Source organism: Aquarana catesbeiana, linkage group LG09 (assembly GCF_042186555.1).
Source record: "Aquarana catesbeiana isolate 2022-GZ linkage group LG09, ASM4218655v1, whole genome shotgun sequence".
Taxonomy (NCBI): domain Eukaryota; kingdom Metazoa; phylum Chordata; class Amphibia; order Anura; family Ranidae; genus Aquarana; species Aquarana catesbeiana.
This window is the reverse complement of record NC_133332.1, coordinates 52,896,985-52,919,516: the sequence shown is the minus strand read 5'-3', so window position 1 is coordinate 52,919,516 and position 22,532 is coordinate 52,896,985. Positions and strand designations below refer to the sequence as shown.

Below are 22,532 nucleotides of genomic sequence, written 5' to 3'. Positions count from 1 at the left end.
TCATCCAGGTCCTGAAGCTGCAAAGCAGCCCCAGACTATCATGCTACCACCACCATGTCTGACTGTTGGTATGATGTTCTTGTTATGAAATGCTGTGTTAATTTTATGCCAGATGTAACGGGACGCACACCTTTTAAAAAGTTACATTTTTGTCTCATCAGTCCACAGAATATCTGCCTAAAAGTCTTGGGGATTATCAAGATGTTTTTTGGTAAATGTGAGATGAGCCTTTGTGTTCTTTTTGGTCAGCAGTGGCTTTAGCCTTGGAACTCTCCCATAGATGCCATTTTTGCCCAGTCTCTTTCTTATTGTTGAATCGTGAACACTGATCTTATCTGAGGCAAGTGAGGCCTGCAGTTCTTTGGATGTTGTTCTGGGTTCTTTTATGACCTCCTGGATGAGAGTCGTCATGCTCTTGGAGCACTTTTTGTAGGCCGGCCACTCTGAGAAGGTTCACCACTATTCCAAGTTATCTCCATTTGTGGATAATGGCTCTCCCCTTGGTTCACTGGGATTCAAAGCCTTAGAAATGGCTTTGAAACCCTTCCTAGACCGATACATGTACATTACTTTGTTTCTAATCTGTTCTTGAATTTTTTTAAATTGTGGCATGATGTGTGGCTTTTTGTGATCTGTTAGCGTGCATCACTTTGTCAGACAGCTTCTATTTATGGGATTTCTTGATTCAACAGGTCTGGCAGTAATTAGGCCTGGGTGTGGCAAGTGAAATTTAACTCCGCTTTCCAAAAAATTGTGGTTAATCATATTTCATTCATGATTCAGCATGGGAGGGGGCAATTACTTTTTCACATAGGGCCAGGCAGGTTTGAACAGCTTTTTTCACTTAATAAATGAAATAATAATTTAAAAACTGCATCTTGGATTTACCCGGGTTATCTTTGTGTAATATTAAAATTTGTTTGATGATCTGAATCATTTAAGTGTGAAAAATATATAAAAAAAATAAAAAATCAGGAAGAGGGCAAATAATTTTTCACACAGCTGTGAATGTGTGTGTATATATATATATATATATATATATATATATATATATATATATATATATATATATATATATATATATATATATATATATATATATATATATATATATATATATATATATATATATACAGTGATGTGAAAAAGCATTTGCCCCCTTCCTGATTATTTTCTTTTTTGTTCTGCATATCTGTCACACTTAAAGGATATGTAAAGGTTCGTCTTTAAAAAAACAAAAAACAAACATGTCATACTTACCTCCTCTGTGCAGTTGGTTTTTTGCACAGAGTGTCCCCAATCCTCCTCTTCTGTGGTCCCTCGCCGGAGCTCCTGGCTCGTCCTCTTCTTGAGTGCCCCGTTGGAGAGCTGCTCTCCCTCGGGGCACTTGTGCGGGCGCGCTCCCATGTCCTGCTGCTGCATCCATTGACACAGACAGCAGGACTCGGTCCCGTCTCCCGCGTCATTGGATTTGATTGACAGCAGCGGGAGCCAATGGCTGCGAAACAGCGGCTGGAGCGGGTGTGCTCGTCCCCGTCGCTGGAAAGACAGGGTTCAGATAAGTAAAAGGGGGGCTCTGGGGGCTGCTGCATCACAGGAGGTTTTTCACCTTAATGCATAGAATGTTGCATAGAAGGTTATGTTTATTGTTCCACTTCATGGAATCAGTATCAGGGTCTCCAGTATAGTCATACACAACAATTAAAGTCTGTGAAATACACCAAAAAAAACAAAAATCCATGAAGTGCAGCTAAAGTATAACCAAAGGCAATTTTTTTTTTTTCTTTGTTTTTTTGGGGGAGCAATTAGAACACCTGTCAGTTTTTTTTATGGCTGTCACCCTCTCTATTTGTTCTGTTTACCATTATTACCTTAAGGCCCCTTTCACACTGGGGTGGTTTACAGGCGCTATTGCTCTAAAAATAGCACCTGCAAACCGACCCGAAAGTGCCGCTGCTCTGTCTCCAGTGTGAAAGCCCCGAGGGCTTACACACTGGAGCGGTGCGCTGGCAGGACGGGAAAAAAAGTCCTGCCAGCAGCATCTTAGGAGCGGGGAAGGAGCGGTGTATACACTGCTCCTTCCCCACTCCTGCCCATGGAAATCAATGGGGCAGCGCGGCTATACCGCCGGCAAAGCGTCTCTGTAGAGGTGCTTTGCGGTGGTTTTTAAACCTTTCTCAGCCGCTAGCGGGGGGGGAGAACCGCCCCCCCCGCTAGCGGCCGAATACCAACGGTAAAGCGTTGCTAACAATAGTGGTGCTTTACCGCCGACGCCGCCCCCGTCCCAGTGTGAAAGGAGCCAAAGTGAAAGAAAATCCCAATGTTGGGTTGTCACCAAAACATGAATAAAGGGAAATATTTCCAATAGGGACACTAGTTTTCCAGTGACTTGGTGACAAACAGGGATTTTCTCCCACTTCTTGTTTTGGCTATAGTAAAGGAAATTTCCCAACTGGGATGCAAATGGAAAAAAAACTAGGGTTGCACCGATACCAGTATCAGTGCCGATCATAAGCATTTGCATGAGTACTTGTACTGAATCATACTGCATTCTTGTTGGAATCACATGCGATTCTAAGGCCTCATGCACACGAGATGCTGTTAAACTCGCGTTCAGAGGCAGTTGGACACTTTTTTCAACTGCCTCTGAACTCATTCAATGTTATCCTATGTGTCCATGTACACAGTCTCGTTTTTTGGCGTTTTTAGGCAGTTGCGTTTAACCTCATTTTCCAGAAGCAAAAAAATGGGTTCAGACGCAAACGTTTTCCACGTCTCAGATGCCAAGCGCGGCTAAACACCGGTACCATTTTTAGCTGCGTTTGCGTTTATAAGTGTTTTTAAAGGAACCTAGTTTTTGGAGCAGAAAACACAGCAATATGATGGTAAACTGCAGCAGAGAATGACATTTTGCGACCCCACTTTGGGGCCCCATATCTTGGGTTTAGTTAAGATAACAAAGACACTCCCCAAGCTCAGAAAGCATGATACATTTTAACTATTTCTGCCATTTTGATCAGAGTGAGCAGCATCAGAGAGAGCAGTTGTATACTTGCATTTGCCTCTCTTTATGTGTTTTTTTTTGGAAATGGATCCCATATTGAACATACTGCAGAGCAGAGAATGACATTTTGCGACCCGACTTTGGTGCCTGTATCTTGGGGCCACTTGGTGCTAGGAACCCCAACTTTGGATATGTTATAGTCCACTGTGTTTGCACACCAAATTTGGGATTCCTAGCACCAAGTGGCCCCGAGATATGGGGCCCCAAATTCGGGTCGCAAAATGTCATTCTCTGCTGCAGAAAAGTGCTTGACTATTTGTGACCCGAATTTGGGGCCCGTATCTCGGGGCCACTTAGTGCTATGAACCCCAACTTTGGATATGTTGTAATGCTAGTTCCACTGTGTTTGCACTCCACATTTGGGGTTCCTATCACCAAGTGGCCCTGAGATATGGGGCCCCAAAGTCGGGTCAATAAAGATGAAGGGGCTGAGAGGGTGAATGGTGCGCGTTGCTGAATTTTTATATTTTCCTCCACTTGGCAGTCACGCACATTATTGAAACCTGTGCAAAAAGACAACAACCTTAGCCAATACCCATAATAAGTATATTATTTCATCAATGTTGCCTTTCTGTGTCTCCAAATATGTTGAATAGAATTTTGATGCAAAAGTCTATAAGCTGGAAAAGTAGCATGCTGTGACTTCATGTTTTATGAAACAGCAACATGTTGGCATTCAAGTCCTGAGACTTTGTCAGTGAGCCATCTTATATCTTAGGTGCCCCATGGTTCACATGAATGTGTCCCTTGTGGGTAATGTATAATCTGAGGTCTTAATCTTCTTCAGAGGTATGTGTCCTTAAAGTGTATCTCTATGCAAAACCTTTTATTTTTGTTTTTGGATAGAGTTAGGAAGGGATAGACCCTATGTCAAGTTTTTATTGCTGTCTATGTCCCCAATGGGGAGATTCACCCTCTCTTTTTGTACTGGTGACCATTGTCATGGAAAAAGAAAGTGAGGGTAAATCCAACATTTTTGAGTTGTTCGCAGAACAAACGGTAAGGGAAACTCTTCCAATTGGGACACCTCTTCCAGGGACAACTAAGAGTGGAATTCTCCTCACTTTGGAGATTTCCTCTAACTTCCTGTCATGCCTGTGGGGCAGGAAATTGGGGGAATTTCCCCAATGGTACACATTAACCCTTTCCTACTCCAAAACTAAAAGAAAACATTTTGGCTATACATACACCATAATGGCTGTGGCTAGGGATGGTTCCATAACACTATCTAGTAAAAGTTAAAAGAGGCAACTTAAAGCGGAACTGAGCTTAAGATGTGACTGTTTACTTTGGCATAGAAAAATCTAGAAGTCTTAATTGAGTCTATGCAATAAACTAAAAAAAATACCCTTTGTCTTGAATCCATCCTGGAAAAAGCAGAGCACTTCCTGGTATGTGAGTGTGCCTAGGCACTCTTATGCCCACAGCCTCATAGCTGTTTATCTGCAGTGTGAGATGTAAGGTACTATTGCCTCTGACTGTTAGTATCAGGAGATTTCGAGAGAGATTTGGTGACATCTCTACTGTGCTGCTCACTCTTCTCCTTGCTGGAGACTCTTACTTCCAGGAGCAAAGCCGTGCCTACACAAAGATGGCCACCTTGATACAGAGACATAGTGCAAAATAAGGCATGGTAAGTCAGTAATGGATGATAGATCATCTACTGGGATGCAACAGGCCATACTGATAATGAGACCAGATCTTGTCTGTTTATGTTCTTGATGTCTTTGCTTGCCCGTGGGAAATCCCATGAACTGCTGAGGAAGATCAATGAAATCAGGCAGGTTGCAGGAAATGCATTTCTAAAAAGCAGATTTTTACTTGGTTAGATATTATGCACTGTATTCCCAAAGCTTGTTCTTTTCTTTCTAGATGTTAATGAATGTGAGACTCTACAAGGTGTGTGCGGGACAGCACTATGTGAAAATGTTGAAGGTTCCTTCCTTTGCAACTGTCCAAATAGCGATGAAGAGTTTGATCCAATGTTTGGAAAATGCATACGAACGGCCAGTGCTGGTAAGAGTAATACATGGGCATGTATATTCAAAACATAGGCTTTTGTCATATTTGATTGTATCAAAAAGACACCCTACTATTATCAATGGTATTCATAATTCTTTCTTCCACTTTAGCACGACCTGCCTTTCCAAGCCATTCTGAAGCTTTCCGTGTGGACTTTGTACCAACCTCAGGCTTAAAGGAATGTTACTTCAACCTAGAGGATCCCAATGTGTGTCAGAATGTGCTCTCCAAAAATGTCAGCCTGGCTGAATGTTGCTGTACTGTTGGCAAAGGCTGGGGTCAGGGCTGCCAGATTCAAAGATGCCCCAGCATGGAATCAGGTAGGCAGGACATCTATGTGACAACAACACTCCATGAACAGCTACATTGTTATTCTTATTCTCCTAAAACAGGTTTTCTCAACCCTTTATCCCCAGAGGAACCCCTAAACTAATTTTTAGGCTTCGGGAAAACCATACAAAAACCAATTCATTGTGGATCAGTGGAAAAAAAATCCTCTTACCATGGTGGTCACTAGCAAGAATGCAGCTCTTATAGTCGTGGTCAGAGTGCCACCCCTAAAGCCTAAGTTTAATTTAAAAGATTTTCTTTTAACAAAATCAGCACAAGGGACATTAATTACAACCAATGAGACGCGTCCCTTGTAGCCTTGTGCTTCTGACTAAGATTTTCATTGAAAGCTTCAGTCTTCTAACCCCCCCCCCCCCCCCCAACCACCATAGTCATAATCATCTGGTGCTGTGGAGGTTAACACGAGCTGAGGGACCCATCATATGCACTTATCAAGAGTGCCGACTCATATATATATACACAGTGGGGACGGAATGTATTCAGACTCCCTTAAATTTTTCACTCTTTGTTATATTGCAGCCATTTGCTAAAATCATTTAAGTTCATTTTTTTCCTCATTAATGTACACACAGCACCCCATATTGACAGAAAAACACTGAATTGTTGACATTTTTGAAGATTTATTAAAAAAGAAAAACTGAAATATCACATGGTCCTAAGTATTCAGACCCTTTGCTGTGACACTCATATATTTAACTCAGGTGCTGTCCATTTCTTCTCATCATCCTTGAGATGGTTCTACACCTTCATTTGAGTCCAGCTGTGTTTGATTATACTGATTGGACTTGATTAAGAAAGCCACACACCTGTCTATATAAGACCTTACAGCTCACAGTGCATGTCAGAGCAAATGAGAATCATGAGGTCAAAGGAACTGCCTGAAGAGCTCAGAGACAGATTTGTGGCAAGGCACAGATCTGGCCAAGGTTACAAAAAAATTCTGCTGCACTTAAGGTTTCTAAGAGCACAGTGGCCTCCATAATCCTTAAATGGAAGATGTTTGGGATGACCAGAACCCTTCCTAGAGCTGGCCGTCCGGTCAAACTGAGCTATCGGGGAGAAGAGCCTTGGTAAGAGAGGTAAAGAAAAACCCAAAGATCACTGTGGCCGAGCTCCAGAGATGCAGTCGGGAGATGGGAGAAAGTTGTAGAGAGTCAGCCATCACTGCAGCCCTCCACCAGTCGGGGCTTTATGGCTTTGTGGCCCGACGGAAGCCTCTCCTCAGTGCAAGACACATGAAAGCCCGCATGGAGTTTGCTAAAAAACACCTGAAGGACTCCAAGATGGTGAGAAATAAGATTCCCTGGTCTGATGAGACCAAGATAGAACTTTTTGGCCTTAATTCTAAGCAGTATATGTGGAGAAAACCAGGCACTGCTCATCACCTGTCCAATACAGTCCCAACAGTGAAGTATGGTGGTGGCAGCATCATGCTGTGGGGGTGTTTTTCAGCTGCAGGGACAGGACGATGGGTTGCAATCGAGGAAAAGTTGAATGCGTAGTACAGGGATATCCTGGACGAAAACCTTCTCCAGAGTGCTCAGGACCTCAGACTGGACCGAAGGTTTACCTTCCAACAAGACAATGACCCTAAGCACACAGCTAAAATGACAAAGGAGTGGCTTCACAACAACGCCGTGACTGTTCTTGATTGGCCCAGCCAGAGCCCTGACTTAAACCCAATTGAGCATCGAGACCTAACAATGGCTGTCCAGCAACGTTTACCATCCAACCTGACAGAACTGGAGAGGATCTGCAAGGAGGAATGGCAGAGGACCCCCAAATCCAGGTGTGAAAAACTTGTTGCATCTTTCCCAAAAAGACTCATGGCTGTATTAGATCAAAAGGGGTGCTTTTACTAAATACTGAGCAAAGGGTCTGAATACTTAGGACCATGTGATATTTCAGTTTTTCTTTTTTAATAAATCTGCAAAAATGTCAACAATTCTGTGTTTTTCTGTCAATATGGGGTGCTGTGTGTACATTAATGAGGAAAAAAAATGAACCTAAAGGATTTTAGCAAATGACTGCAATATAACAAAGAGTGAAAAATTTAAGGGAGTCTGAATACTTTCCGTCCCCACTGTATATATATATATATATATATATATATATATATATATATATATATATATATATATATATATATATATATATATATATATATATATATATATATATATATATATATATATATATATATATATATATATATATGTGTATATATATATATATGTGTATATATATATATATATATGTATATATATATATATATATATATATATATATATATATATAGTGGTATAGTGGTTGTTCACTTGCTCAGTAAGCCCCAATGTTTGCCTTGGCCCTGGGTCCACTTTCAGCTCCTGGACAGAGCTTACCCTGTGGATGTACTCCTACGCCATTGTTATGCTTTATATATCTATCCTTTGGATTGCATTTGTTTGCGCTTTTACCATCTTTTTTCAGTTGATATGTAAGTATGCTTACTGAGTAAGTAAACAACAACTATCAATAGTGGTTTTATATATATATATATATATATATATATATATATATATATATATATATATATATATATATATATATATATATATATATATATATATATATATATATATATATATATATATATATATATATATATATATATATATACATATATAAGTTTATTATCTATTTTAGTCTTCTTTTCTGACATGGTCTCTCCACAGATACACTAAATTTGACTGTTTCCTGAGGAAGTGGGCGCTGTTCCACAAAACGCGCCGAGATCTCAATTCAAATGGGCACCTGAGCGTGTTTGCAATATTGTATATATTCAACTAATGTATATCAACAGATGTATATTGTGTCTATTTTATTATGACCCATGTATTGTCCAATATGTTTGGTTTTAATTTTAATATGGAATACATTTTGTATTTTTTAAGAAGGTTGTTATCAATCTTATTAAGCACAACTCATGAAAGTCCCATGGGCAAAAAAGTATTTTTAGGTCTTTACAGTATGTGTTTTAAGGGACCGAGTTCTGCCATTGTCTTAGTATTTGTGGCCTTCTTTTTTTTGTATAATGGGTTAAAGACAGCTAAAAAGATCATTGGTGTCATGTTGCTGGCTTTGCTAGGTGGCTTTGACCCTGGATCTAAATAGGCACCTTCAGATGGGAGGTCATTCAGCCACAGAACCCCTAGCAACCTCTGGAGGAACAGTGGCTGAGAATGACTTATGTAAAATATTGCAGATTGTTGAAGTTTAATGTTTAAGTAAAGACTGGTGCTTTCAAATATACGGTCTTATATTTCCAGAAGTGGTTGTCCAACCTTCCTTAGCCTATACTAAGATTTAATTAAAGGTGAATGCCAATATAATGGGAAAAAAAACATAGCTTCAACAGCCAAGAAGCATCTTTTGGATATGCAGTACCATAGGCACCTTTCAGTAGGGCTTAGTAATAGGACACTTGGCATAGCCCTGGCATCGACATTAGTCTTATAGTGGTCTGTGCACTGTTTTCTATGATTGCAGTCTCCTACATGTAGTTGTTTTATGATACCCGGTTTTATAATTTGATTTGAAATTGGTAGTTGTCCCTACTAGCTAGTCGTATGCTTTAGAAAGAATTTTTTTTAAACTGCACATTTTTTTAGCTGAATACCGAAGACTGTGTCCAGAGGGAGTGGGCTTTTTTGCATCAGGACAAGAATACAGAGGTAGGTCTGATTCCTCTTCATGTTTAATTATCTAGTGCACTGTGCACACTTGTGTTGTTTCCTGAATTTACAACATACAGTATACTGAGGATCTAGTCCAATTATGTGCAAGAAAAAAACTATATTACATTTATTTGCACATGATTGGGCATTTTTTGCAAAGTCAACCTGCTCTGCTACTTTAGAAAATCAACTCCACAATATCCAAAATACAATTTTTTTCCCAGATGATACAATTTTTTCCCAGATGATACCCTTTAAGGAGTAGGTGACCTTTAATGATATTTTTAAAAAATCCATATGCACTGCAGCTTTACGTATGCACAGTGGCGTCGCTACAGGGATGTGGGGGGTAGTGGACCGCACCCGGATGACACCAGGGGCGGTCATGGACTGACCGTTTGGTGACAGGGGAGCGAAGCAGAAGCAGGAGGCACCGGTGGCTGCAGCCTCCAATCCCGGAAGTAGCTTACTAGCCAGAGCAGGTCAGAGTCCTGGGCTGTGATCGTGCCTCGGCAGCCTCGCTACACACAGCTGGTAAAAAGGAGCCGACGGGCTATGGGAAGGTGAGAGTCCGGTATAGTTTTTGTTCAGGGGGGGATCCTGGTAAAGTATGGTGGAGATAGGGGAGCCCCTCTCTCTTTCACCCCCTCTCTCTCTCCCCCCTCTCTTTCTCTCACCCCTGTCTCTCTCTCATCTCCCCTCTCTCTCTCCCCCGTCATTCCGTCATTTCCCCCCTTCCCCCTCCACCTGCCCTTTCTCTCTCACCCCCATCCCTTTCTCTCTCAACTCCCCCTTCTCTCTTTCAACCCCCCTCCCTATCCCCCTTTTCCCTCCTCTCTCTCACCCCTGTCTCTCTCTCACCCCCCCCTCACCCCTCCCCCTCTCTCTCACCCCCTCTCTCTCTCTCTCCCCTTCTTCCATTTCACTCTTTTTCTACCTTCTCCATCTTTCCCTCCTTCCTATTCCTATCCCTTCTCCTGGCAAGGGGGGGGGGGGGGGGGGGGGGGGAGAGCACTGTAACAGGCTAGTGAGGATAGTGAGGGGGTGGGGGGGTGTCTGTGGCAGGCTAATAGGGGGGGCAAAGGTGACATCATGTTTTACAGCACCAGATGACACCAACCCTAGTGATGCCACTGCGTATGCACTAAAATGCTGTCCTCTGTTTTTAAAAGTTACCCTTACTTTTGAAGCTACTTTTACTATGGACTTCCCCTCTCCATCCTGCCTAGATGACTGGACTGACCAACCATTGGATGCATAAACCCAGCACCTCATGAATGAGAACTTGGCTTGCCTAACCACATATGCGCAGTCCACTTTCCCTACGTCTATTTCTCTCCCTCTCTCCCTTGCAGAGCAATAAGCTCAGCCACTGCAGGCGAGAGACCAGACTGCACATATGTGGTTAGGCAAGCTGGGTTCTCATAGCCCAGTGCTGATTTATGAGGTGCGAGGGTCGCTCATCCAACAGTCAGACATCCTGCCATTCAGGCAAGACAGAGAAGTCCCTGGCAGAAGCAGCTTCAGACATAAGGATCACTGTACATTGCAGGGATTTTAACAAACTGTGTAGCAGATTCCTACCTTTTGTTGCTCTGAAGACATACCTGTTGGTTTCACCAGACTGATTCCGAATGGGAGGGTCTGGTTCATTATAATCACCTGGTGCTCTCTTGGTGTTCTAATAGGGGTCTGTATCCCCCAAGGTATTTAACCTTTGGAGCGCATCTGACCAAAACTGAAGTTCTTATTACAGGCCGTGCCTAAAAATTTACTTCAATTTTTGTGAGCCAATTACACCATTAGGAAATTATTTGTGTGGGGGTGTTCCTATTAAAAGTGAACTAACCCTTTGATCTTGGCTGTAAGGTCTCATAGCACACAATTTTTACTTCTATTTCTGTCTCAGATGTTGATGAATGCAAGCTATTTAGTCCAGAAATATGTAAAGGAGGAGTCTGTCTCAACAAGTCTCCACTGTTTGCCTGCTACTGCCCTAATGGATATTACTATGATGGTCATCGCATGGAGTGTGTCGGTGAGTTTTATTAGTGTGTTCTTGTTATCAATGTTGATTATGATAAGTACAGTGGCGATCATTGTGACAGTTAAAACAGGGGCCTAGCTAAACCAAAGGTACATGCCCCAGGTCTTCTCCTGAGTGCCCTGAGTCTCCTTTGAAATATGGAAAGGATACATTCTATGTATTATAGAATTTGGAATGTATCTACTTTTCAATATGTCTATTGTTAGTTTGTGATCATGTGACATTTCAGTTTTTAGACCAATTTATTTTTGTTCATGTAAAAAGATTATATTAGTCTTAGATTTGATGGTCATCATGGCATCGGCACTGTTAATTTTTACGTCAAATTTCGATTCAGTTTTAGTCTAGACTATATAGTCTCATAGTCTTTTGACTAAAATTTTGTGGTATTTTAGTCGACTAAAATCTTCAGTACATTTTAGTCCACTAAAATCACCAGTACCCACCTGATCTTCCACTTTCTCCGGAGCTCCACCTGTCTGACTCTATCAGCAAGCTGTATTGGCTGAGAGATGCAGGCTCCCTCTGTATGCCTTCTACCTGGGAGTTCTGGAACACTGCTCTGCAAACCACAGAAGAGGAACTCCTCTGTCAGCTTTGTGTCTGTCTGGATGTGACATGGTAAGTGTTTTCTCTCCCAGCAAGGTAGCGGTGCTTAGCACTGTGTAAGATAACAGCCTCCCCACACCGTCCAGTTCTCTGTCCTTTGCACTCCCGCACTCCCATTTACTTCCCCATCCCCACTTGCAGGTGACCACCCCATACCCAAAGTATATTGCACCCTGCCCTTTGCACTCCCGCACTCCCATTTACTTCCCCATCCCCACTTGCAGGTGACCACCCCATACCCAAAGTATATTGCACCCTGCCCTTTGCACTCCCGCACTCCCATTTACTTCCCCATCCCCACTTGCAGGTGACCACCCCATACCCAAAGTATATTGCACCCTGCCCTGTGCACTCCCTCACTCCCATTTACTTCCCCATGCCCACTTGTTGATGTTAAAACATTTTATTACGTAGAACTAACCCTACTTTAGAAGTCTGATTCTGAATAGAGAAGGGCCGAACACCCTCCCCCCCCCCAGGGGAAAAGTTCTGCCCCAAACCGCGAACTCTATTGAAGTCTATGGGAGCTGAACATGAGAAATCGAAAGTCCTAATTTTGAAGGCTTATATGCAAGTAATTGGCCATAAAAAAGGGTACGACTACTGCCCTGGGAGACATGTATCAATGCAAAAAAAAGTTTCTTAAAAACAATTGTTTTTAAAGGAGCAGTGATTTTAATTTTGCTTAAAGTGAAAAATGGTCCCCTTAGTCTGCATGTAAATTGGTACTCCTGTAGCATGTATAGAACATGCTGCAGCAAAAATGACATTTCTAAAGAAAATAAAACGAGTCAAATCACATTTAAATTGAATTGCGTGGGGTCTGGCACATTCAGGTCTGGTATGGATTTTAAAGGGGTTGTAAAGGTAAATTTAAAAAAAAAAAAAAATAACAAACATGTTATACTTACCTTCACTGTGCAGCTCGTTCTGCACAGAGTGGCCCCGAACCTGCTCTTCTGGGGTCCCTCTGCGGCTGTCTCAGCTCCTCCCCGCAATAACTAACCACCTTAATGCGAGCTCCCTCGCATGGTGGTTAGTTATTGTGGGCGCGCTCCCGTGATACAGCGAGCGGCTATAGCCGCTCGCTGTATCACTCGGCCCCGCCCCCCGCGCGCCGCGTCATTGGATGTGATTGACAGCAGCGCGAGCCAATGGCTGCGCTGCTTTCAATCCATCCACTATAGCCAATCAGCTACCAGGCTGAGCGGTGGAATGGAGGTTGGGAGCGAGCGGCCGAGTTTCGAGGTGTCAGGTAAGTAAAACGGGGTGGCTGGGGGCGACGGTATTATCAAAAGTTTTTTCACCTTAATGCATAGAATGCATTAAGGTAAAAAAATGTATACCTTTACAACCCCTTTAAGGGGAATCCCAACATCAAAATTAAAAAAAAAAGTGTACCCCCCCCCCCCAAAACCCAAAAATCCATACCAGACCCTTATCCTCCTGAACATACCAGACCACATGCCATCAACATGGGGGGGGGGGTGCTTCGGGGCAGGGGGCTCTGCCCCCCACCCCAAAGCACCTTTTCCCCATGTTGATGGGGACTAGGGTCTCTTCCCCACAACCCTGGGCTGTGGTTGTAGGGGGCTGCGGGCAGGTGGCTTATCGAAATCTGGAAGCCCCCTTTAACAGGTGGGCCCCAGATCCTGCCCCCCCCATGTGAATGAGTATGGGGTTGTACCCCTACCCATTCACCAAAAATAAATAAAAACAGTAGACAGGTTTTTGATAATAACTTTATTAAAAAAAACAATGTCCCCAATGTAGATCCGCTGCCACCGCCGGACCCGAAAAAAAAAAAAGCTCCGCCGTCAATGAAGGCTAACCGCCTACTACAGGCTCCGCCATTTGACAGTTTTTCTTTAAGTAAGGAGCAGGGCCACCTGGCAACTTCACCTGGTGGCCCCACCCCTTGTGACGTCACCGACCCAGCATGCACCAGTCGGTGCCGTCACAAGGGAGCCTCTTTAAAATTCTGTTAAAGTAAATTGGGTGGAACTTGTGTCTTTAACGTAGCGTCAGTGTTTACTGGATAGCACTAGAAGTTTAATGTTCCCTAGACATGTCCTTTAAACCATTGGTACCTGAAATAAGAATGTTAAGTGGTGCTAAAAGAGTATTTTTCATTCAATAGATAATGATGAATGCCAGGAGGAGGAGGTCTGTGAAGGAGGCAACTGTGTGAACACAGTGGGATCTTATTTCTGTACATGTACCCCTCCACTGGTTCTCGATTCTTCTCAGAGGAGATGTGTCACCAATACCAGCCAAGCCATAGGTAAGGACTGTGCCCTAATTCAGCAGGTTTTACAGATCAAATCTCTTATATACAACCAGTATCAGATTAGTTCTGTTCTCTTTTCAGATAACAATATAGCATTGTGCTGGCAAGCAGTCGGTGCCGATTTGGTGTGTAAGCGCCCCCTACTGGACAGACAGACTACATACACTGATTGCTGCTGTCTATATGGGGAAGCCTGGGGGATGAGCTGTGCACTGTGCCCAGCAAGGGACTCAGGTAAGGATGACAAAACAAGAAGGTATTAGAAGAAATTCATGCAGATATCTGAAAAAAATGTGTCTATCCAACTCTTTATTTTATTATTAATTTATTATTATTTACTAATTTACTATTTTATTATTCCTGACCTACATGATTTATTAACATTACTATATAATAACATGTTGTGACAATACGTCCTTGGTTTTATATAGCAAAAATATGTTTCCCAGTAACTAGCTAATATAAATGCATTTAAAGCTTTATTGCATACAAAACTCAGATATACATTTTTGATAAATGATGAAGAGTTAAAATATGGTTTCTCAGAGACACAAATTGTAAGCTACACTATAGCTTAGGTGTATTGGGACACCTGCCTTTACACGCAGATTAACTTTAATGGCATCCCAGTCTTAGTCCGTAGGGTTCAGTATTGAGCTGGCCCACCCTTTACAGCTATAACAGCTTCAACCCTTCTGGGAAGGCTGTCCACAAGGTTTAGGAGATTAATTTGAGTGGAGACTGCGAGCCAGGCCTTCTCATCCAACATCAGCGCCTGACGTCACAAATGTGCTTCTAGAAAAATGGTCAAACATTCCCATAGACACCCTCCTAAACCTTGTGGACAACCTTCCCAGAAGAGTTGAAGCTTTTAGAGCTGCAAAAGGTAGGACAACTCAATATTGAACCCTACGGACTAAGACTGGGATGCCATTAAAGTTCATGTGCGTGTAAAGGCAGGTGTCCCAATACTTTTGGTGACATAGTGTATCTACACTGGAGTTGACTTCTCACATCTGTAAACCTCATAGTACGATCATAAAGGGGTCCCAATCAGTCTGTTCAATTACTCATTAATATACGATAAAGAAACGAAAGCAGTGGATACACCCAAAAACACAAGTGCTGCAACATGAGAAGTGAGACTCTAAAGGTGGGGCTATAGCAGTTGGATCCCACTGGTTACATCTCTAATAGATAGAAAAGAGATTAGGTGGCTCAACCCATGAGATGCCACTTATAACTGAAATATCACTTTAAAGTGGACAAACCTCTTAGCAAACAATAAATAAATAACCCTTTGGCAACAAAGCATGTATCAGAGGTTGGGGGAGGGGGTATTCTTTGCATATGAACTGTGCATGCCCATCCTATCCAAATCTGTTACCATCAACTCCCTAGAGTTTAAATATGTGCTATGTAGCATGCATACTTGGGTTCTGTGCCCTGTGCCATTTTTAAGAAGATAATTATCAGTTCTTGAGCAACCAAAGCCCACTATCACAAAAATATTGTTTTCTGATAACCGTATGTAAATAATAGCTATAATGAAAATGTTCCGTATTTGAATTATTTTTTGAGATACGGTTATATCAGTGTTTCTTAAACAGCGTGCCTTTTGGGTTCCCCTGGGGTGACGCGAGCACGGGATCCAGTTGCTATGCTGCAGGCGGGCCGGCTGCCAGCACCATAGCAACCATTCCAGCTCATTCCAGGGTGTGAAGTGTCATCCGTTGCTATGGTATCAGCAGGCGGTCCACCTGCATTGTGGCAGCACATGGCACTGATTCAGAGCAGGCAACATACAGGTTCACCCCCAGCATTCAAGAGACAATGGAAGACCGCTCCTCCAGACCTGCACCACCTCCTCCGCCTCGCTTCTAGAGCCAAAAGGGAGGCTTTCGATGTGAAGATGGGACTGTGGGATTAGGGGGCTCTGGGATCACTTTGATGTGATGAAAGGACTCTGTGATGGGGGTACTCTGTGGTGATGGGGAAACTCTGATGTGCTATAGGAACTGATGTTATGGAGGGCTCCCATGTATAGGATAGGGGCCCCTAATGTGAAGGTGGGACTCTGATCTGATGGGGGGACCTCTGACTGGATGGGGGATCTCTGATGTAAAGAGGGGGGGGTGCTTGATGTGAAGGGGGTAACTGATGTGAAGGATGGGGGGTCCCTGACTGTTGATATGATGGGGGGCCCCTGATGTGATGGGGAACCTACTGTGTGTCTTTAACAATTTACAATGTTTTTTACACTTTAGCGGGGGTTCCCCAAGATTTTGCATGCTGTTAAAGGGTGCTTCAACTAAAAACAGATTGAAAATGCTGGTTCATATATGTTTTTCTCCACCTTTACATTGGGACTAGATGATCCAGCAAAAGTGACAGTAGCATGGGCTTTGAAAAACGATTACTGTACACTGCCAGGGGTACTTACAATGCTCGCATTTTATTCAAATGGTTAACATCTTGTTTTAAGCAACTGTTTTAAGAAACTCTTGCTCAAACCCCCCCTGGCAGTTTTATAGTTTACCAACCCTTTTTGCTGGACAGCTGGGACTGGATATAAATGTAGAGTAAATATAAACACATGGCATATCCATGAATACTGGCATGTACTGAATACTAGCGTATTAACCCAATACAGTTGTCAAAATACATTTTAGATATACTTATCCTCTAAGTTGCAGAAAAGTTTTGGCTGACTGATAGATCAAAACACTAATCACTCACTGTTTGCTGAGGGAAGGGTAGAAGACTTTATATAAGGAATTGGGGTTATACTGGTGGAGGATTTGCAGGCAAAAGCGAGACCACCAGGACCTAGTAATAGTAAAAAAAAAAAAATTAGTCACGGATATGCAGAAGAAGTTTACCAATATGAGGAACATGGTATGGCATTAGCAGTTAAAGGATGAATGCCAATGTTTGAAGTGCCCTAAAAATGGTGCATCTAATTTAGATTTATTGATTTTTTTTTCTTCTCTTTGTTCTTGCCAGATGATTTTGAGGCCTTATGCAACGTTCTCAGATCTCCAGGATATGGTAGTCCAGGATCTCCTCCAGCAGACCCTTATGAATATGGGTCAGAATACGGAGCAGGTTATGGTGTCCCATATGGAGCTGACTCATTCCCCAATCCCCCTCCTAGAGTGGTAAGACCAGGATATGAAGCTTACCCAGCACCTCCTGGAGTAGGATTTGGTCAACGTCCCCCACTACCTTATGGTCCTCGGGATCCAGTGTATAGCCTTCCTCCTTACGAGTCTCCAGACTTTGAGTCTGATATTTCCTATCCAGATTCTGGTATAGATGAACTAAGACCACCATTCCGAAGACCAGAAAGTCCATATGACCCACGTCTGCAACCATCTCCACCACGCTCCAGGCCCAGGAGTCCTACCACTTCTAGGGTAGGATTGGAAGACGGGCGCAGGCCTCAGCCATGGCGACCTGGCGGACGTGACTTAGACAGCTGGAGAGCAGGCCTGAGAGAGGCATATGATGGTAAGTGGAACCTTAGGGGCCTTTTAAATTTACAGAAAAGATTGCAAACTAGTCCAGTAAATTTACTCTCTCCCTTAGACCGTTATGAACAGTTTGAAGGACTACAAGCCGAGGAATGTGGAATCCTCAATGGCTGTGAAAATGGCCGGTGTATCAGAGTTCCTGAGGGCTACACCTGTGACTGTTATGATGGGTACAGGCTGGACATGACAAGAATGGCCTGCATTGGTAAGTTACTCCCGCAGACTTGGTGCAGAGGTTATATGTGTGTTATAAACACATCATGCGGGTTTTAAAATTTGGATAATATAATAGTATCTTACTTTCAAGCCTTTTCTCAGACTTTTCCAAATTTCACCCCATCAATTCTCATATTTTTGATAAAGTGATGCCCATTTCACTAAACCCCGCCTCTACAAATTCCCAAAATTCCACCCTATCATTGCTCATATTTTGGTAAAGCAATAGCTATTTTATGCCTCTACAGGGGCCAATAAAGCCTAACAGTCCTGCCAAAATGATGAACAGAAATAATGAAGTGTAGAAGCTATTTGGTGCGTGTATACTGTGTTGTAGGGACATGACTTCAGTTTGGCATCCATTGTGCATGACTGGCAGTTACAGTCTAGTTTGGGTGATTCCAGCAGCCAAGTTTCTCTGTACACATAAGGGGACCCTGTACTTAGAGATGGCATGTGGCAACCCATAAAAAAAAACAAAAAAAACCTAGTTAAGCCCTCATCAGACTGATCACCACTCCTTTTACAGAATATCCCCCCCCTTTTTTAGTCAACTTTGCTACTTTCTTCTAGTTTAGTGGTCTCCAATTGTTGGCCTTTTGCTAGCCTTTGTCCAGCCCTGGGGTACTATTTTTCTTCCACTGATACAGGGGCGTATTCTTCCTACTGATACTAACAGTGGGGCATAATTGCTGCTACTGATGCCAAAGTTGGGACACACTTCCTCCCACCAATGATGGAGTAATTTTGTAGCTCCCCATGGCCACCAAGCCTGAAACATTATTTATGCCCACTGATGCTGTGATATTTTCTACTCCCACTGACCACAGTCTGGCACCCCTAAAGTCCAAAGCAACCTTTTTCAACCAGGGTGCTGTGGCACTCAGGGGGGCCTCCTGGGTTCTCCAGGGGTGCCTTGGCAAAATGCCTAAAAATTGCCCCAAATTACTTAAAAACGGACCAGCGAGTAGAGCAAGCCTGTGTTTTTGTTACACAAAGCCACGAGTTTTATTGTACAGCATTACAACCTTTGGCGCTGTCTGGGACAGCTACTGGTATCCCAACAACTGATGATGTCATTGGTTTATAAGGAGTATGCTGGTGCCTGCATCCTTGTTTGTCCCTTTCCCAACCTCTCTCCATCTGCATTGGCATCGCATTAGCTCAGTAAGGGATAAAAACTGAGGCAGAAAAGAAATGCCGGAATACTAGTTAGTACCAGTGAGCAAAGGTGTTTTTGCTTTGTAAGAATAAATCACCTCTAATGTTGGGTGTCATACGTGAGTGGATGTTGCTGCATTATGTAAAACTAGTAGTTTAGGTTTTTACATTTTAGAATGGGGTGCCTCAAGATTGTACAGAATTTTAAAGGGTGCCTTGATTAAAAAATGGTTGAAACACTGGTCTAAAGGACAGTACACTGGCTCTTTGTTAGAAAGTTTAGAGACCCTTCCTCTAGCTCAGTGCCCCCCTTTTCATATATACTGGCATACCTGATTGTTACACAAAGCAGAGTTTCCATTTAAACAGTTGAGCTGAGAAAATGATGGTGATATTGGTTTTACATGTATTGAATCTGTCTATTATCAATACTCTATGTCTTGCTCTAGATATAAATGAATGTGATGAAGCTGAGGATCTTTCTCTATTGTGCCTGAACGGGCAGTGCCGTAACACCGATGGCTCATACGAGTGTATCTGTTCCCGTGGATTTGTCCTGTCCCAACAGAACTACTGTGTCCCCTCCCAGCAATAAATCCATCCACTCCTAGGAGAACCAAAGACTTCCTGCAGGGGGCTGTTCTTTGTCCACATCATTGTGGGGACCAGGGGATTGCATGGAAACACCAGAGGAAGATATTTATTTGTCTGTATATATTGTCAGGTGACTATTGGTCTCTTTAGTGCAGTCAGTGGTGGGCAACCCCTGAAAGTTTTTCTTTTTTTGAATCTTAATCTATATACTATTTTACTTGTAAAATGTGGGGCTTTGTCCTCCCATGTGTTGCCCACTGATGTTTATTTTCTGTCTTGAGGACATTGCAAATGAGAAAAATGTTTGTATTTTACAGTCACTAGCAAGCTTATATAATGTTCCATAAATGCAAGAGTCAAACTACCTTTTTTAATAAAACAGTGTAGGGAACAAAGCACATTCAAAAATGATCTGCACTCTGGTTGTTGCTCCTAAAATTTCTTCATTTTATTGAATAGCCACAGTGAACAAATGTAGATTAAGTCAGTCAACAAAGCACATAGGCATGTAGTTATACAATTTTTTAAATAGCTATTTGTCCTGTAAATCTGCATGTACATTCATTCTGTGCAAATGGGGGCAAAATTGAATGTCGGCTGTTTTCTTTCCGGGTGGAAAGTTTGAATCAAGAAAATACCACATTATGACCACAAGCCAGAGCTGACGATCATATGAATAAGTACAGTATTTATTTGCTATGATCAAGAGCCCCGCCTATGGGCCATAATGTGGTATTTTTTATTCACACTTTTAACCTTGAGATAAAATAATGTAACAACATTCAATTTTGCCGCTATTCACATAGAACAAAAGTACATGCAGTTTTTTTTTCGTTTTTTTGTTTTTTTATGAATGCAGCCCTCAGTATGAAATGCAGTGCCTCTATCAACCAATCAGAATCCACTTTGCAAAGACTGATATCAGAAAATTGAATCCTGATTGGTTAGTATAGGTTACTGCACTTTGTACTTAGTGCTTCGCTGCTTGAACTTTTAATTGGATGGAACCAATAGTGTCTAAGGCAAGAACAGACTTTCACTGTCATTGTCCCGTCCTATGCTAGAGGAATGAAAGAAACACTTCTCATGCATAACAAGCCTTTAGTAATTGTAATCAGTTTTTATTTAACCAACATATGGAAAGCATTGTGACATTGGCGGTGGTAACAAAACCACCATCAACCTGGGGCTAAATAAATAGACCCTCAAACATTCCTGCCACTTTTTGGCACTTGTGCACCATAAAATATATGTACTATGTGGTAAAAAAAAAAAATGGACATGGTCTTCTACAACCTTGTCTCTTGCAACGTTTATTGTTTGCTTCATTTTAAACCATTATACAGCCTCAGGGACGTTTTGTCCTAGGGAACGGTATGTGTCTCCAGTAATAGCTGCTAATATAAATCACGCATTGTGACCCCCCCCCCCAGAGTGATTAATCCCTCCATATCCTGGGTCTCTGCATAGTCATACATCTTTCTGTCTCCTTCCAGAGGATACAGCATCAAAATACTTCCTCTAAATGAGATATAAATGTAATATTTTAATTTTCTACACACGCGCACATTGTGACTTTTATACACTTTTTATAGGCATTGTTAAGAAAAATAAAATGAAATAAAATATATATTATATAACATGTTGTATTGTCTGTGAGTTTTTTAAGGGATTCAGTTAAAGTGGATCACCATTCAAAAGGTTTTTGTATTTTTGAGTACAGTGGGTCAACAGCTAGGGCAGCACTGAAGCCAAAAGATAGGTATGGCTACCAAGCATGGAGCAGGAGGTAAGCAATGGTGGCTACATGTTTTTCTCATGACAATTTACTTTAAAAGTTAAGCCAAAATTAGGATTTCATTTAGTCTACAGCATCTTGATTAACCTGTTGGCTTCGTGTTTAGAGAATCAAGGATTTTATACTATAAGAAATCCACCAATGACACTTATTCCCCGTACACACGATCACACTTTCCAACAACAAAACCGTGGAATTTTGTTTGAAGGTTGTTGGCTCCAACTTGACTTGCATACACACGGTCACACAAATGTTGGCCAACACTTACGAACGTAGTGACTTACAAGACGTACGGCGAGCCGATAAAAAGGAAGTTCAATAGTCATGTGATATCTCCATTACGAACGCTAGTTTTACAAGACCGAGCGCTTCCTTGATTCCGAGCATGCGTGGACTTTTGTGCGACGGACTTGTGTACACATGATCGGAAAGTCCGACAACAAAAATTTCTTGGAGGAAGATTTGAGAACCTGCTAGCCAACATTTGTTGGTGGAAAGTGCGACAACAAATGGTCGATGGAGCATACACACGGTCGGACTTTCCGCAAACAAGCTCACATCCAACATTTGTTGTCGGAAAATCCGATTGTGTGTACGGGGCATTACACTTGTGGTGATTGGGAAGAATTACCCCCTTATAGTTAGCTAAAAATATCAGTAAGGTGTCAGTGGGAACTTATCTGAGAGGTAGAAATTGCTCCCTGCTCAAGGAACCCCTAGCAACCTGTGGAGAAATCCTGCTTTAGAGGCTCTCTAAGACAAGTGTGTGAGATGGAACTACGCCCAGATATAATGGAATGGGAGTATGTTACACTGCTGCTGTGTTGTTAAGATAAAATTCAACCTAAACATGACTTTTGTTTTTTATTTAATTTATTAGGTATTTCACATTACAGGAAAGGAACAATGTGAGCATTGTCCACTGTACAGTGATGTATAACACAATAAACATGAAGATAAAAGTAGGTAATAGAACGGAAGATACAAGTTTCAGTGAGTCATAGGAACAATACTGATTGCTTAGTTTAGCATGTAGTCTCGATCCTCTCTGACACCCCAATGGGAACCAACTGTGTCACAGAGGCAAGACTACTTCACAATCCAAAATACTTTAATAACCAGGAT

The 22,532-nt window shown here is 42.2% G+C and overlaps 1 protein-coding gene across 2 annotated transcripts in view; it reads left to right on the top strand.

Moving 5' to 3' along the window:
* Positions 1-21,251, top strand: part of LTBP4 (latent transforming growth factor beta binding protein 4) — a 288,242-nt gene extending 266,991 nt beyond the window's left edge. For both annotated transcript variants that reach the window (XM_073598500.1, XM_073598501.1), the window contains 9 exons: positions 4,937-5,080; positions 5,197-5,406; positions 9,091-9,153; positions 11,066-11,194; positions 13,953-14,096; positions 14,184-14,336; positions 17,109-17,615; positions 17,694-17,843; positions 19,465-21,251. In XM_073598500.1, the coding sequence (XP_073454601.1) occupies positions 4,937-5,080; positions 5,197-5,406; positions 9,091-9,153; positions 11,066-11,194; positions 13,953-14,096; positions 14,184-14,336; positions 17,109-17,615; positions 17,694-17,843; positions 19,465-19,610 (1,646 nt within the window). In that variant the 3' untranslated portion in view covers positions 19,611-21,251. The remainder of the gene's footprint in view (positions 1-4,936; positions 5,081-5,196; positions 5,407-9,090; positions 9,154-11,065; positions 11,195-13,952; positions 14,097-14,183; positions 14,337-17,108; positions 17,616-17,693; positions 17,844-19,464) is intronic.
* The last annotated feature ends 1,281 nt before the right edge of the window (positions 21,252-22,532 follow it).